General features: G+C 40.8%; 1 protein-coding gene across 1 annotated transcript; it reads right to left on the bottom strand.

The window, feature by feature from the left end:
* Positions 1 to 2,982: 2,982 nt before the first annotated feature.
* LMOD3 (leiomodin 3) lies at positions 2,983 to 15,451 on the bottom strand. The gene is made up of 3 exons (XM_032411736.1): positions 15,158 to 15,451; positions 11,207 to 12,601; positions 2,983 to 3,254 (listed from the first exon to the last, which is right to left on the bottom strand). Exons 1-3 carry the CDS (start codon positions 15,449 to 15,451, stop codon positions 3,228 to 3,230), a joined length of 1,716 nt encoding a protein of 571 aa, XP_032267627.1. The 3' UTR covers positions 2,983 to 3,227.
* Positions 15,452 to 16,324: the final 873 nt, after the last annotated feature.

The following is a 16,324-nucleotide window of genomic DNA, read 5'->3' on the forward strand; positions in this document are numbered from 1 at the left end:
GTGAGACTTTGTTTAATGCACATCTGTTGCGAAATATCTGGGATACTTGGTGCCAGCCCTCTAAACGATGAGGACGTGCTGTACGGCAAAAACCACTCAGCGCGTGTCTCAGATACAGTAATCTCTCCCCGCCCCCCACCCCCCCATCCGTGCTTTAGCTTTCCATGGTTTCAGTGACCTGCAGTCAGCCTCTGTCCAGAAGCAGATGATCGTCCTTCTGACACATCCTCAGGAGGTCAACGGTAGATAAATACTACGTCACAATGCCTACTCCACTCCTCTCACTTCATCTCCCCAGGAGACATTTTCTCATCTCAAATCATCACAGAAGAAGGGTGAGTACGTTCAATAAGATCATTTTGAGAGACTGCATTCACATAACTTTTATTGCAGCATATTATTATTATTGTTCTAGTTTATTATTAGTTTTTGTTGTTAATCTCTGTGCCTGATTTATAAAGTAAACTTTGTTGTAGGTGTGTACAGGAAGAAAACAGTGTATATATAAGGGGTTCAGTACTATATGTGGTTTCAGGCATCCACTGGGGTTCTTGGAACATATCCCCACTGGATGGGGGGGGGGACTATGGTACTGTTTAATAATACTTTAATACTTTATTAATTTCCAGCCAGAATAAAATTGAATCCCAACGGGATCCTTTTTTAAACCTGACACATTTGAGCCCTTTCCATTTTCTACACGAATTCTGTAGACGGAGTGCAATGTATTTGGAAAAAGGGACAACTTAAATAAAAAATATACTCATTATAATTACTAATGGTTGGTGGTCAATTCTGGAAGGAAAATAATATAAAAATGTAGCATGTAAGAGCTGTAAATCATTGCATTTTAAAAACAAGTTAAGGGGCGCCTGGCTGGCTCGGTCAGTAGAGTGTGTGACTCCTCCTTGATCACAGGGTTGTGAGTTTGAGCCCCACGTTGGATGTAGAGATTACTTAAAAATAAAATCATAAAAAAAAAAAGAAAAAACAAGTTAAAATCTTTAACTAAGATTTTTAGGGTAGGAGTGGGTAGATGGAAAAAGTGTAAGTAAGCTGCTTCACCTGTCTCTTGACAAAAATCTGTGTAGTGAATCAGTAAGCTATGAATTTGGATCATCTTTTCTCTTTGCACGTCTAAAATTAAAGCCCTCTTGAGGTGCCTGGGTGGCTCAGTCGTTAGGCGCCTGCCTTCGGCTCAGGTCATGATCCCAGGGTCCTGGGATCAAGCCCCGCATCGGGCTCCCTGCTCGGTGGGAAGCCTGCTTCTCCCTCTCCCGCTCCCCCTGCTTGTGTTCCTTCTCTTGCTGTGTCTCTCTCTGTCAAATAAATAAATAAAATATTTAAAAAATAAATAAATAAAAATTAAATTAAAGCCCTCTTTTAGGACTATTAGCACTTTTTGAAATTCCTGACTTCATTAATACTGTGGCTATACAAGTAAACGCATAAGGGCTTTCAAGAACTTCAACTACTGATATATAGTAGGTTTTTAAACATGTTTAGAGCACTATGTCCCATCAGCGGTTAGCCTCTTGATGTAGAATATGCTAGATACTTACGAAGTTTTATTTACAGCAGGGCCTTCTTAACCAACCTGCTTGGCATGCAAGTTTTATAGAAACGGTAACATAGGAGGAAAAAAACTCTCAGCCACTGGCTATTGTAAAATCAGTTACCTGATTGAAACTATAGCTATTCAAATGTGGATACTTTACACTATACACTAACTTATCCTTAAAAAATGGAAACACCATATTTCTTTCCCATGACTTGTCCTTCTAAATAATGTATTTTTAAACTTTTCCCCATTAGGTTTATTCTCCCCTAGCCTGTTTTGCTTGTTATATACCACCTATGATTATATAAAAGGAGAAAGAGAGCAGATGCCAACTATTCACTCGGGTGAGGCACCAATGTATGATTTCCTGATTTCTAATGCTCATACCACGTCCATACAGAATTTCAGATTCTGCGCATCTAGTGACTAGAACAGATAATTGAGGGCTCTAGGAACTTGGAAAGAGGAAAGACCACTGGGGTTGGAGTTGTCTGAAAGATTTTTATGGAGGGTTAGGACCTAACCTGTGTAGTGTATAGGTGGGCTAGGACTTTGGTTAATGGAGAGCAGAAGGGAAGTGTTTTGGAAAGTGTTCTATGGAAGGGTCAACGAGAGCAAGGCACAGGGTGTGTATGAGGATGTCTTATCAAGAGAAGTATAAAGAATTTGTGGCAAAGCAGACTGAATTACTAAATTGGGAACAGATAATGGAGGGCCTTGAATAATACGTTAAGAAATTTAAGTTTAAACCTATAACAAGTTTCCTCTAGAAGATTTCTGAGGAGATTCACAAGATCAAATTAGAGTCACAAACTAAACTTATATATATATTTAGTTAACTAAAATTAAAAACCTGTCATTAACTATCTTATTTATGCAAAAAAATTTTTTAAACAAAACTAACATGCTCTCTGCCTTTGTCCCTCTATATATGGAAACAGGGAAGTATATACATACATATATATATATATATATATATGTATGTATATATATCTGCAGGGTTTGTTTTTCCCATTACTTTTCCTGGAAACACTGTGTTCTCCATGTCCTACGCCTCCTTGCTCTGCTCCTCACAGATATGTACCACTTCCGAAGTACAACGCGCCAGGGGAATGTCCAAGAGAGCAAACTAAACAGGGTTGGAAACTGAAAATCCCACCTGCTTCTCCAGAGAAGAGCTAACGAACAGTTCCTCCATTTCAGAGCATCTGCATTGAGCATGGAGCTCAATTCACCCCTCACATTCCCACAGAGTGAAACCCGACTGGTGCCATGAATTACAGCAGGAGATGGAGGAAGAAATATTTAACACTTCTATAGTATTTATTGTTATTTACCAGAAGAAAGCAAAAGTAAAACAAACGTTTATGGGGAAAAAAATTTTTCATTTTAAACTTCTGCTGCTGGAAGCATGACTAAATTTTACCTAAGTCACTCAAATGGATTGGAAGTAGAAAATGTTGTCCCAGAATAGTAATTTTTTATCTCCTTCCCCCTTCCTTGTCAGGCCCTTATTTTGCCTCTGCCTTTACCAAATCCTATCAGATGCCAGCCTTGTTCCCAGTTCCACCACCTGGCTCCAGAAATATGCTGCTGAGACGGTCTCCAAGCTCTGACCCGAGTCATTGTCTCAATTCCTTGTTCTTCTAGAGTATTCTGTTGCCACTTACGCCAGTTCTTTTGGCAGTTGCACCTGTGGATTGAGGTAGTTGAAGAAAAGGGAAAAAAATTAATCCTGGAAATTCAAGAGTTTGGCAGCAAAAATGACAAAACTTACATGCGTCAGAAGTTGCAGAATGGATGAGAAATTTGGGCCAGAGAGCCTCCCAAAGCATAATAAAGCAACAGTAACAACTACATCCACCACTCCTGGGGCATTTAGTGATGCCAGGGACTGATCTAAGGGCTTAAGCACATGGTAAAGCATATCATAAAAACAAAAGGGCAGATGCTGGAGTCTGCCCAGTTCAAATCCTGGTACTAGTATTCCTAGCTGTGTAGGGCTGGGCATCAATTTTCTCAGCTGTAAAATGACAGTAACAGTTATGTGGCTAATGGACAAGGCCACTTTAAGGATTACGCCATATAAAACAAATTAGTAAGCAACGCCACACTTCAAAAACATCTTCTCTGGGCGCCTGGGTGGCTCAGTTGGTTAAGCGACTGCCTTCGGCTCAGGTCATGATCCTGGAGTCCCGGGATCGAGTCCCGCATCGGGCTCCCTACTCGGCAGAGAGTCTGCTCCTCCCTCTGACCCTCCTCCCTCTCATGCTCTCTGTCTCTCATTCTCTCTCTCTCAAATAAATAAATAAAAAATCTTTAAAAAAAAAAACATCTTCTCATTTTATCCTACAATAGTCTTATAAAGAGGGGACAGGCTCGGAGAGGAGAAGATTAGTTAGTGTCAGAGCAGGATTTGAACCCAAATCTGCCAGATTTCAGGACCCAAGCCTTAACCACAAAAAAACAAACAAACAAACCAAAAAACCACCACAAGAGTATAAAATATATGTTCTTTTATAAACTGGTCTTTCCTTTTTGAAGCACATTCCTAATTTGAAACTCACTTAAATTTAAAAAAACAAAATATTTGGAGAAGCCCCAAGGGCAAAAAAAATTACCAAAGAGTAGCCTGACTACCAATTAACTTTCAGGTTTATTTCATAGGAACAACTTAAAGATAAGGCAAGTTCTTAAACAGTTGCAAATGGTGTCACATCTTAGGAGAGTGACTTATCCATCATGCAGGGACCTTCCAGAGGACACTGAAGAAGTACAGAGGACACTCAGAGTTTGTATAATAATGACTAAGATGGGAGGGTTGTGACTGCACCTTCATAGGGCTCAACCATGGAGAACACAAAACAGTGAAGAACACCAGTGAGCCAAAAATACAACGCCAGGCAGTTAAAATAACTACAATGCTGCAGCAAATAATTAAAACAGTGTGTTCTTTGTATTGTTGAATGGGGGGGGAAAAAGCATTTTTATATAATGCTATTCCAGATACGTGTTTATATGCAGGGGAGGGATCCAAACTAATAAAAATATCTTAAAAAGCAAAACGTGGCACTGACCCAACATAGTAAACCCAGACACATATTGACATATTTAAAATATGACCAAGCTGGAAATTCAGATCCCTGTGAACAAGAATGAATCATGGTTAGCTACCATTGGTCAGCTATTTGGAAAAGAAATAACAAAGTGGGCTTCTTGCTCCCTACTTACTTCTAGAATTTAACTCTTTAATTCATCTGTAATATGGAATGTTCTCTTAAAAACCAAAAACTAGGGGGGAGGGGGGATTGGTTAGCCCGGTGATGGGTATTAAGGAGGGCACGTACTGCATGGAGCACTGGGTGTTAATACGAAAACAATGGATCGTGGATCACTACATCAAAAACTAATGATGTATTGTATGGTGACTAACATAACATAATAAAATTAAAAAAAACCCAAAAACTATGAAAGCATCAATAAAAGATGGGCAAATATTTTAGTAAGCTTCAAAAGAAGCCATTTCTAAGCAGAACACAAAAGACAGAAACCAGAAAGGAAAAGAGAGCTATCCTCGATGTTCTAAATATATAAAACTTACAAACACATGAGAATCAGCTTGCAGTACTGTCAGGGGCCCTGTTCCCCCTTCACTGACTGGTTAAAATTAGTTTAAGAGAAGTATGTGTGGATAGCGTCAAACAGGGCACACACGTGTATACACTCACAGAGACTGGGGCAGGAAGAGAACATCCATCTCAGCAGGGGCTATTTCATTTGGTGTATCAAGTTGAATTCCTGCTCTCAGTCAACGCCTCAGTGGGTGTCCAGGAAGAGATGAGGAAGGCCTACTCTGAGGAATTCCCAATCTACTAGGAGACCCACACTATACCCATTAGGGTGCTCAACCTGAAGCAGAATGTGGGAGATGCTTTAAGAGAGGTAGAGATGAAGGGTCATGGAACTATAAAGGGAGCATATTCACTACTGATGATTTGTTTGGCTTCTTTTGCTGTAAGAAATCCTATTTGAGCCAAGCCTGTTTGGATAGCTTTCAACAGATAGAAATGGAATTAAAGGTCATTTGAGCAGAGGGCATGGAGGCAAGAAAAGAAGACCCTTCAGGGCAAGTATCAGGAGATGTGGTTTGCCCTGGGTGTCACAGAGTTGTGGTGTTGTCAGTGTGGTGTCCACGTAAGCAGCATCAGCATCACCAAGGACCTGCAGAGAAATGCAAATTCTCAGACACCATCCAAAATCTAATGAAGCAGGAACTCTGAGATGGGCTCAGGAATCTGTACTCAGCCTTCCAGGTGATTCTGATGCATGCTAAAATTTAAGAATCACTATCACAGACTTCAGAAGCGTTGTATACTATAAACTCTTTTCCCACTAGGTATTAGGAAAAGGCAGTTCCTACGCTGTGTAATTCTGGTCAACATATGCTCTTTCAAGAGGAGTTTGAAATGTTACATAGCTCTTTCCCATGGAGATTTCTTTTATAAGGAGCTAATGGAACAAATAAAATAAGGAACAAAAAAATAGGGTGGGGGGAAAAAAGTCGTTGAAGACAACTCTGGGGCTCTAGACCTGAATGTGTGAGAGAAGGGAATGAACAATGAACACAGGAAACCAGAAACACAAGTAGACCTCAACTCAAGAGGTTGTCTGGGGAAAGACTGAACGAAGGAGCTAAGAAAACCCCAGTGATCTAAGCAGAAAGAGAGATCCGGGGAGTGTCCTAGATTATGTGACAATTGAAACAAAGGGCGAAGATAAAATGGGAAAGAGGAGGAAATTGCAAAAGTATAGAATCCAGAAATCCTCAAGAGAAAGAAGATCTTGTTAATGAGGCAAAGACATGGCCAGAGATGGAGATGAAGACTCAAGAGTCTGTAACGTCCCATTTCATAATCATAACATAACGTCCCATTTCATAATCCGATATGTCATGGAGTCTTTTGGATAACTGTCTGCTTTTGATATTCTTAAACTAAAGTCTTTCCAAAGGAGACATTTAGCTCTGTTTTTAGGCAACTGAGTGGAAGCAATCCAGATATACATAGGTGAGCCCAAAGTGAAATTGAGTGAATGTTAAACTACCTTTTTTGATCGGCACTAAAGCTTGCAGGTGATATAAATGCATTTGGCCTCAGTGAATGAAATGATTGTTGCAGATGGGATCTTATTTCAGGGAGAAGTACAAAGACCCATCTAGGATGGTAGGCAGTGAATGGCCCACAAAATTTTTCAGGATGAAAGGAAATCACACATTTGCCAGGGAGGGATAATCCTGTACAAGTCTCACGTCTTTGTTTCGGGCTGGTATCATATTGACTCCGATATTAACTTATTGGGAAATGAATTTGTGATTACCTAATGAATTCACCTTGTTAAACAAGACAGAGAGTTTAAAAACACACCTAAAAACAAGAACAAAACAAATGAAAAAATTCTACAGGAGCCAAGTAAGTAATGCAAATGAGGGAAACAGGCCAGGTATTAGGCAGTAGGGCATGGTGGAGACTGAGAGAAACCGGAGAGTCCATTACCTATCTCAAGGGAGAAGTCAAATGCCAGATCCAGCTGATGTGTGCCATGCAAATGCAAGCCCACTGTGGCCAACTGTGATGTTTCAAATGGTGCCAGATATCTAAATGTTATTATGTGATATTTTAAATTTTGTAAAACAATATCCAAGCCAAACACTCCAGGCCTGCAGATGTGGCTGATAGTCTGCCAGTTCTCCAGTTCTGGCCCACAGAATACATCTCTCTTAAACTGGTTAAATGGGCAGCTTCTTGGAGGAGGTAGCATTTAAGCCAAGCAAGTGTACAGATTTTCCTTTATTCTTTGCTATCAACTTCATTTCAAGAATCTCAGGCCAGAAGCATGGCATGGGGAAAGAACAGGCATTGAAATGAAAAAATACAATTAAAAAATATAAACAGACTGCTTGATGGGATATGTTTTGCTTATGCAAAAACACTATTTGCAAGTCCATGAGAGGAAAATGAAAACAAAAAGGAAAACAAGACTAGCTAAGACTAAATAATTTATAAGTATGTTTTTGGACATTCAGGATTCTAGTTAGGAGCCTCAGTTTTTAAAAAATCACAACAAAAATGAAATCTTGCCATTTGTAATGACGCGGATGGAGCTAGAGGGTATTAGGTTAAGCAAAATAAGTCAGTCAGAGAAAGACAATTATCATATGATCTCACTGATATGTGGAATTTAAGAAACAAAACAGAGGAGCATAGAGGAAGAGAGGATAAAATAAAAGCAAGATGAAATCAGAGAGGGAGATAAACCATAAGTGACTCTTAATCATGGGAAACAAACTGAGGGTTGCTGGAGGAGAGGGCGTAGGGGGATGGGGTCACTGGGTGATAGACATTAAGGAGGGCACGTGATGCAATAAGCACTGGGTGTTATATAAGACTGATGAATCACAGGCTTGTACCTCTGAAACCAATAATACATTATATGTTAGTTAATTGAATTTAAATTAAAAAATATTTTAAAAAATCACAGCATTTCAAAACTATGCTTTAATTTTAACCTCATACTTGAAAACCCAGGGGTTTGGAGGGCATCTCTGTCCACAGCACAAGAGGGGGAGAGAACAACCTAAAAACCTTTAGTTTCACTTTTCCAAAGTGAGTGCTGTTATGTCTCATTTGACTGGCTAAAAATATCCCTTTCTGCTGGGACTTCACCATATTACCACCAATGGCGTTTTCAATATTTCACTCAGTCTAAGAGTCACATTTTGTGAGATTTCCACAGCCCCCAAATCAGAAAGCACCTTACAATCCGTAAGCTTTATAACAGCTGACTGCAGATTCAAGCACGGACACACCACGGCCTTCCGCACTATCAGCACTTCCATTAACTACCCACGCAGATGTATTGCCATTTAGAGTAGCTTTTTGAAGAGTGACAAAACCAACTTGACAAAATGTGATGGGTACGTAACAATTCTTTGTACTATTTTTGAACTTCTGCAAGTCTAAAATGATTTCAAAATAAAAAGACTATCTTCTAAAAAGATCACACTATGATTCAGCATGAAAGCAGAAATTTATTATGTAGCAAGGCACACAATTTGATCAGTGGAGAACAAAGGGTCATTAGTGGAGTGAATTTTGGTCAGTGGGATGATGCATTTGCACATTTTTTTTTTAATTTTTTGCGGAGCATCTTACAGGACTACGTGGATGAAGTTGTGTGACATTCTCTATCTTAAGTACATGCAAAGAGAGGTCTCTCACAGGCCAAGCCAGGCAGGTAAAAGAAGGAGAAATTGCCAATCCCTTAGAGCAGATAAAAGACATTTCAAAGCAGAGGCTGATATGCAAGACCATCATTCAAAAATCATGTCAGAGTTTACTTTGAAGCATGTTCCTTTCTTAGTGGACATTAAGCACAAACAAAACACAGTTTAAAATTGATAGCAGTTTAGAACTAATTGAAAATTAAAAATGTAGCAATTAGCCAGGGGTTACATTTTTGTCATTATCCTCATAAATTTATTTTAATGTCTTTTGTTCTAGAATCTCGACTCAAAGTTGAAGTGTTTTCAGTTGACTAAAAGGCAGAGTGTCCTGACTGTGGAAATTATAAAACCAAGACCGTAAGTTCCGTGAGGTCAAGACTGTGCCTGTCTTATTCACCGCTATATCCCTGCCCCTCTGATGGTAGCTGACATGCAGGTGCACTACGTAAGTATATGCTACATTAACGAATAAGTGAATGGGTAGAATGAAACAGACTCCAGGGTAAGCAGACTTGCTCAGTAGAACACTCCCTCAGAAGGCAGGGAATTGGGTCAGATAATCATCTGAACTTCATTCTCTCTTCTACTCTGAATCCACAGGCCACCTCTAATGTAGATTTTAAAAAGACTTCTCTTAGGGCACCTGGGTGGCTCAATTGGTTAAGTGTCCCGACTTTTTTTTTTTTTAAGATTTTATTCATTTGAGAGAAAGAGAGAGAGAGAGCACACTAATGGGGGGAGGGGCAGAAGGAGAGGGAGAAGCAGGCTTCCCGCTGAGCGAGGAGCCTGATGCGGGACTCGATCCCAGGACCCTGGGATCATGACCTGAGCCAAGGCAGATGCTTAACCGACTGAGCCACTGGGCATCCCAAGTGTCTGACTCTTGATGTCAGCTCAGGTCATGATCTCAGAATCATGAGATCAAGCCCAGCATTCAGCTCTGTGCTGGGCGTCGAACCTACTTAAGATTCTCTCCCTCTCCCTCTCCCTCTGCCCCTCCTCCCCCTGCATGCACTCTCTCTGTCTCTCAAAAATAAATAAATAAAAATTAAAAACAACAACAACTCCTTTTCAGTCTTTTCAGACTGTTATTTTCTGATGGTACAGCCTCCCAGGCAGCTTGGATATGCCTTACCAATGACTGGTTACACAGTGACAGAGCTAGTTTCTCTCAAATCAACACCCCACCCACCCCCCTACAGGGGTCTGGCTGCCTGGAGAAGAGCAGGTGCAGAAAGTCTTGATGTAGTACCCAAAGGGCAGGCAAAGAACTCTTGCCTGACCTCACGGGACCTTCTAGTGTTCTCACCCTGGCTTCTACCATAGGAAGAATCAGAATCCCTCTATGACATAGTGGAAAGTCTTCTTTGAGTGAGAAGAATGGAATGCTGTCAGTTCTGCATAACCAGGAGATGAGAATAAGGGATATACATCTGTGTAACACATCTTGAAGAAATTGTGACTCCCTATGATGAAATAACAGATGGACTATTTTGGCTAAATTACACACTAGATTTTAAAATAACACAGTTCATTATCAACTACCTGTGACTTTTGGACATACTCCTTTCAGATTCCATAAATGCTATCATAGTAATGACAAAAAACATTATTTCTTCAACTTTACCTGCACGGAGTAACACATTTTCATGTATCAGCAGCAGTTAATCGTGGATCACTGTAAACATTAAAGCTGAAATAATAGTCAAAACTCCATTAATTCATGGTGATGCTAACCTGAAGTTTACCATTTGTCCACCTAAAAAAGTGAGTATATGAGTGCAGTTGCAGGTAGTCTCTCTTCATCTACTAAAAAAGAACCAACTATTTTTAAACATTTTGGAAGCACTCAGTTACTTACAAGTGACGGGCCTAATTTAGGCTTTGTCCTTTATTATTCCCGCAGCAGGTTCCTCGAGATCTCTGAAGGTCAGCTCTGTGGCTGGGATGAATAAACGCTTGACCCTGGGCCTGGAGCCAAATTTCAATGTCAACTCTACCTCTTTCTAGCTCTATCTCCTATACATGGTATTGAACTTCTCTAAGCCTCAATTTCTCTTTTATAAAATGGGGAGAATAATAATACCTACGTCATTGGGTTGTTAAGATGAAGAATTAATTCATATAATGCATCTGGCCTATAGTAAGTGCTTAATAAATGTTAGCTATGAATATCACTGTTATAAAGTTGTCTACATATATGCACATCCTTGGGGATAATTAGTAATTTTGGTTCCCTGGTAACGCTGATGGGCTTCCTCCAGTTAGTCACCACTAATGAGACTCTCCATGTGTTAAAACAAGCAGGGGGAGAGGTGGGATACACGGGAGCTCGTTCACCATTTCTCCTTCTCTCTACTTACGGGCTTAAGATAGGCGACGTTGCTGTGACGAATGTCATTCAAGAGCTGATCTCTGGGAGTGATTTCTACCAGTGGGGGTGGCCTATTTCTTGGCACCGGTTTGAGCGTTCTGATGACATCTTTGAGGTTGGTCTTCTCAGGTGGTTCTCTGGCCTCGGGCATCCGAGACTTGCGCTGGATCCTCTTCAGCTTCACCACTCGGAAGGAGTCAGGGTCCGTCCTGTACTTCGGAGGCTGTGACGGCTTCTTGATCATTTCATTCTGTTGACCGAAGGGGGCCGCTTGGGGGTTGGGAGGCTGAGGAGGAGGTTGGAGGAACTCCCGCATCCTGGGATCGGGCATGGGTCCCCCCAACCTCTCCCACATTCCAGGTGGCAGCCCCAACCCATTCTCCAACATGGCTATCAACTTCCTCTGCTCTTTGAACTGCTGCTGCTTCTGTTCCTCTTGTCTTTTCTGCCGTTGCTTGTCCTGATTCCTGGTGAGCAGATTGGTTACCACCATTCTGGGACCTGGGAGCTCAAAATGGTAGCCCATCTTCAGGAGAGTGGTGTTCGCCTTCAAGAGCCGGGAGATTTCCATTTCGGCTTGGTGGCCCAGCATGTGTCTTTGATTGTGAAACCGAAGCTCGGTGAGCGTCTCATTGAACTGGAGGCACCTCATGATGGCCACAATTCCTTTACCTGTGATGAAATTGGACTCAATGTTGAGAGTGGTAATGCTCCTATTTTCCCGCAGCATGTTCGCCAAGGCGAACGCGACATTCTCATCCGCGCCCACGTTTGCTAAGCTGAAGGTTTTGATGTGTTTGTTTTTCTTCATTGCATTGACAAAGTCCAGTAACATCTCCTTGGGGATGTTTTCAATGTTGTTCAGGTTGAGCTCCTTCATGTCGGGGTCATTCTGTCTAACGCGCCTCAAGCTCCCATCCAGGTCTGTTTGGTTTCCTGAAGGCCTTGCACTCACTTTTAGAAAACTGGTATCTAGAGCTAACTTCTTGGGATCTAATTTTGATATTTTTTTCTCACCTTTTTCTTGGGCCTCTGGTCTGTCTTTCTGTTCTCCAAATGCCTTTACTTGTGGGCGGCTGCTCTCGCCATTTCTGATCTGCTCCTTTACCTCGCCTTGCACTCCTCTTTGTGGCTTTTCCACACTCTCTTCGCTGTCATCTTCTCCTTCCTCATCTTCATCCTCGCCATCCTCATCCTCGTCATCTTCATCCTCGTCATCTCCTTCATCTTCTTCACCATCAGCATCATTGGTTTCTGGGACATCATCGCTGCCTTTTGATTCTCTCTTATTTGCAGCGATTTCATTGTTGAGCTTTCCTTTTAAATACTGGGACACATTTTTATTACCTTTGTCTAGTTCTTCATGCTGCTCTTGAGTGTCCACCTAAAAGAGAGGTTTATGTGGGTTAGAATGCGTGGCAATGGAGAAACAGGAAGCAGAGCAGTTGCTACTGGAAATAAGAGATTTATTAGGAAGTGAAAAAAGTAAGCAAAGAAGTGGTGTATATAGTATCCATTTGTGTGCATATACATATATAAAAACGCATATACAACATATAAAAGTTTATAAATGTATAAGAAAAACAAGTCTGTTTTAATGTTTACCCAATCAGCAGTTCTCTCTTAGAAAGAGAGGGAACCATTAAGGTAACAGGGAAGGGTGTGGCCCCTGGCTGGCTCAGCTGCTGGACCACCTGACTCCTGATCTCAGGGTTGTGAGTTCAAGCTCCACTTTGGGTGTACAGATTACTTTAAAAATAAAATCTTAAAAAAAAAAAGATAACTGGGGAGGGGATGTATTTGAGGGATTTTCAGTTTTTACATTATATAATTCTAAAGTGTTTGAATGTTTTTTTAAAAACAAGATACACATATTAGTTTTGTAAGTAAATATAATCTAAATAAGGATGAACTTTTATAGCCATACTACAGATACATACAAACACATACTTTTTGGTTGTCTTCATCTCATTCCATATGGTAAAATGAAACCTAATTTTGTTTTTGGATTCTGTATTGTTTTTTAAAATGGTGTTCAATTCTAGAAGTAGTCCAAAAATTATTTGCTTTGAAAACCTTATGCAGTTACTCGATCAATATACTGAAGTCTTTGTTTTATATATAGCCGAATAAGCATTTTTGTATTCAATAGTCCTGGGTTACACAATTTACTTGTTGCCCTAAACAAAATTTACATTCCCAGGATATCTGCTAATCTAGTATAATGTGTATATCAACTGTCCCTGAAAACATAATATATTGTGGGAAAAATGAGAGCACTATGATACTCTGAAATATACCAAAGACCTAGACTTGGATTTTTTGTCTCCTCAACTCTGTGACAACAGTCCTGACTACTCCAAGGACAGGATCACAAGTCCGATTTCTTTTGAAACAAAGTATCTAGGGGACAGTGCCAGCTACAAAAGAGGGCGGGATTATACAGACATTTAGAAACAATTGCTTAGTCTAGAAAGGAAATTAGCAGTCTCTAAACAATGACCTTTATTAGATCCTTGCCCATCAATTAGTGTGCTTGCCTATACCCCATGTCTACCTCATAGGTGTCATTTCGGACGCTGGTGTAGCATTTTCAAGCAAGAACTTGATCTTGCTTACAACATATTGTAGGTTGGAAGTGACAGTTGACAACAGTCATCCTAACCACCTTAAAGACGTCCCCACTGCATTTCTCATCTGTCCCAGCAGGGGGAGCCAATCATCAAGCTGTTTAAACTATACCAAGGAAAGAAAAAGTGTTCAAAGTACCCAATTTTCTTTTTCTGAAATTTGCATTCAGATAGAATTGGTTTTTACCCCAATTGTATAATATGTTGATTCCAAATATCTGCAGATTGTATCTTTAACTCCAACTTGACCAAACTAGCAATTTCTTAAGTTTAGTACGCGTTAGTACGCATTTAAACTCTTCTGACCATGAAACCAGTTTATAAGTGTCCTTAATTACAGCCAGCGTGAGAGCAATGTGACAAGATACAGCTGTACCAGCAGGCATAACTTAAAGAGTCTTTACCTGGGGGGATCTTGGTCTTCCTTTGGCTATGTCATTTTTAAGTGGAACGTTAAATAAAAGTATGCTGATATGTAATAGGTTCATAGATTCAACCACAACTCTAGTGCTCATATAAGAAATATATTTCAGAAAGAACGTCTTTACAACAACCATCTAATAGCTATCAATTTCTAAATGTATTACTGATATCCAATAAGCTGTGTTAATATGGAATTTTTGGGGTCATTTAATTGGTTGAACTGCAGGTTATGTGGTAGGACTTCAGAAGGGCTGTGACACCCTTTCAGTTGTACGTGAAATACTGCCTATGAATGTATAAGCAGAAGGAGGGGTACAGAGCTAAAAAAAAAAGGAGTGCACCAAAAAAAAGGAGTTAAGGACAAATGCTTATAGGTTATGAGTTAATTCATTAAGTTTCATGTCTGTAGAATCAGGCTTTCTTACACAGTGAACCCCACAGCCATTTTTTTTAAAGAGACATTTAGGGGCGCCGGCGTGGCTCAGTTGTTAAGCGTCTGCCTTCGGCTCAGGTCATGATCCCGGGGTCCTGGGATCGAGCCCCGCATCGGGCTCCTGCTCCACGGGAAGCCTGCTTCTCCCTCTCCCACTCCCCCTGCTTGTGTTCCCTCTCCCGCTGTGTCTCTCTCTCTCTGTCAAATAAATAAAATCTTAAAAAAAAAAAAAAGAGACATTTACACAAAAACTACCACTTTTCCTTCCCAGTTATACCATGTAAGTGTTTCAGGAAGTTCCAATCTGACATCAGATTAAATGTTATGATTTAATCTAGCAGTGGCAACCAAACAAGACCAAACATGAAGTCTTGAGAAATGATAGTTGCCCCATGGACACCTGTCGCTCGGGCCCAGGCAGCCGTTTCTCTGCTGTACACAAATCCCTGATTACCTGGGACGGCACAAAGGTGACAGGGACACGTTCGTCTTCCAGCATGCGTCTGGATGCCTTTTGCCAATACATATAATCCATAAGAGACTTATGGTCAAAGTTTCCCGTGGGTGGCTTGTCAGTCTGATCCTTCTGAATCATTCCCACGGGAAGCCTGGGGTCAGGGGCCATCACTTCCATTTCCGACTGCAGTTTTCTCAGCTCTTCGGGGGACAAGTTGGCCAAGATTTCATCTTCATCAATCTCCTCATCAAAGAGTTCTTCTTCATCTGAATTCCTGCTGTGTTCTGACATGATTTTTTTCTCCTATATTTTTCTCTGTTACTAGAAAAGGAGAAATAATCAAGACTCTCAAAATAATAAAAAACTCTCAGGGAATCCCCCCAGTGAACAAACATTCCAGGTTAACACTACTTGAAGAGATTTTCCCCCGAGGATCCCGGTGGTGTGTGCCGAGCAGCCAGGGGGGACTGCAGCTAAGCTCACACCGTATCTATATTAAGCAGCGCTTGGCTGGATTGGGTCAATTTATGAAACTACTGTGCCGCTCTCATTTTGGCAACTTGAGTCAGCTGTTCAAATCCATCTGACATTTCAGTGCAGCTGCTGAGGTCTGCCAGTGAGTAACAGGTCTAGAGAATCTCTACAGGAATAAAATCAGTGCTCTTCCTATCTACTGTCATACCCCAATTCATGCAGCCCACACACACACACCCCAGCACTACAGGGGAGACCACGTCTTTTTATTTAGATGACTAAAGCAACTTACAGGATTTCGGAAGGAAGATCCAACCAGCGACTAGAGTTCTACAGAAGTGAAAATTTCACTTGTGGGTGGAACTCGAGCTCTCAGAGCTTCCCTCTTCACTCCAGTGTGACTCTGGAAGCAAACCGGCATGCAGCAGAGCAGAGGTCTGGCTATGTTACTCATTCCCAGCGTAAGCTGAACCTTTGCAAGATGTCCTTATTTGCATCTAGATCCTGTGATCTAACAGATGAGGACAACCAGCACTTGAATTTCCACTATAAGTGAGGAGTTTAATATTGTAAATAATTTGTTTTTCTTACTAAGTATCCATTAAGCCAGGATAAATTAAAGTGGATCACAAATGAACTGCAACAAAACCCCAAACTGTTAAAGTGCTGGAAGAAACCATGAGAGGATTT

The sequence above is a fragment of the Phoca vitulina genome, unplaced genomic scaffold (assembly GCF_004348235.1).
Source record: "Phoca vitulina isolate PV1807 unplaced genomic scaffold, GSC_HSeal_1.0 scaffold13, whole genome shotgun sequence".
NCBI lineage: Eukaryota > Metazoa > Chordata > Mammalia > Carnivora > Phocidae > Phoca > Phoca vitulina.

Coding starts and splice junctions, on each gene's coding strand:
- LMOD3 (XM_032411736.1), bottom strand. CDS start 15,451: ATGTCAGAACACAGCAGGAATTCAGATGAAGAAGAACTCTTTGATGAG. Junction 12,602..15,157: donor TCACCTTTGTGCCGTCCCAG/GTAATCAGGGAT, acceptor CCTCTCTTTTAG/GTGGACACTCAAGAGCAGCA. Junction 3,255..11,206: donor ACGTCGCCTATCTTAAGCCC/GTAAGTAGAGAG, acceptor CTCAATCCACAG/GTGCAACTGCCAAAAGAACT.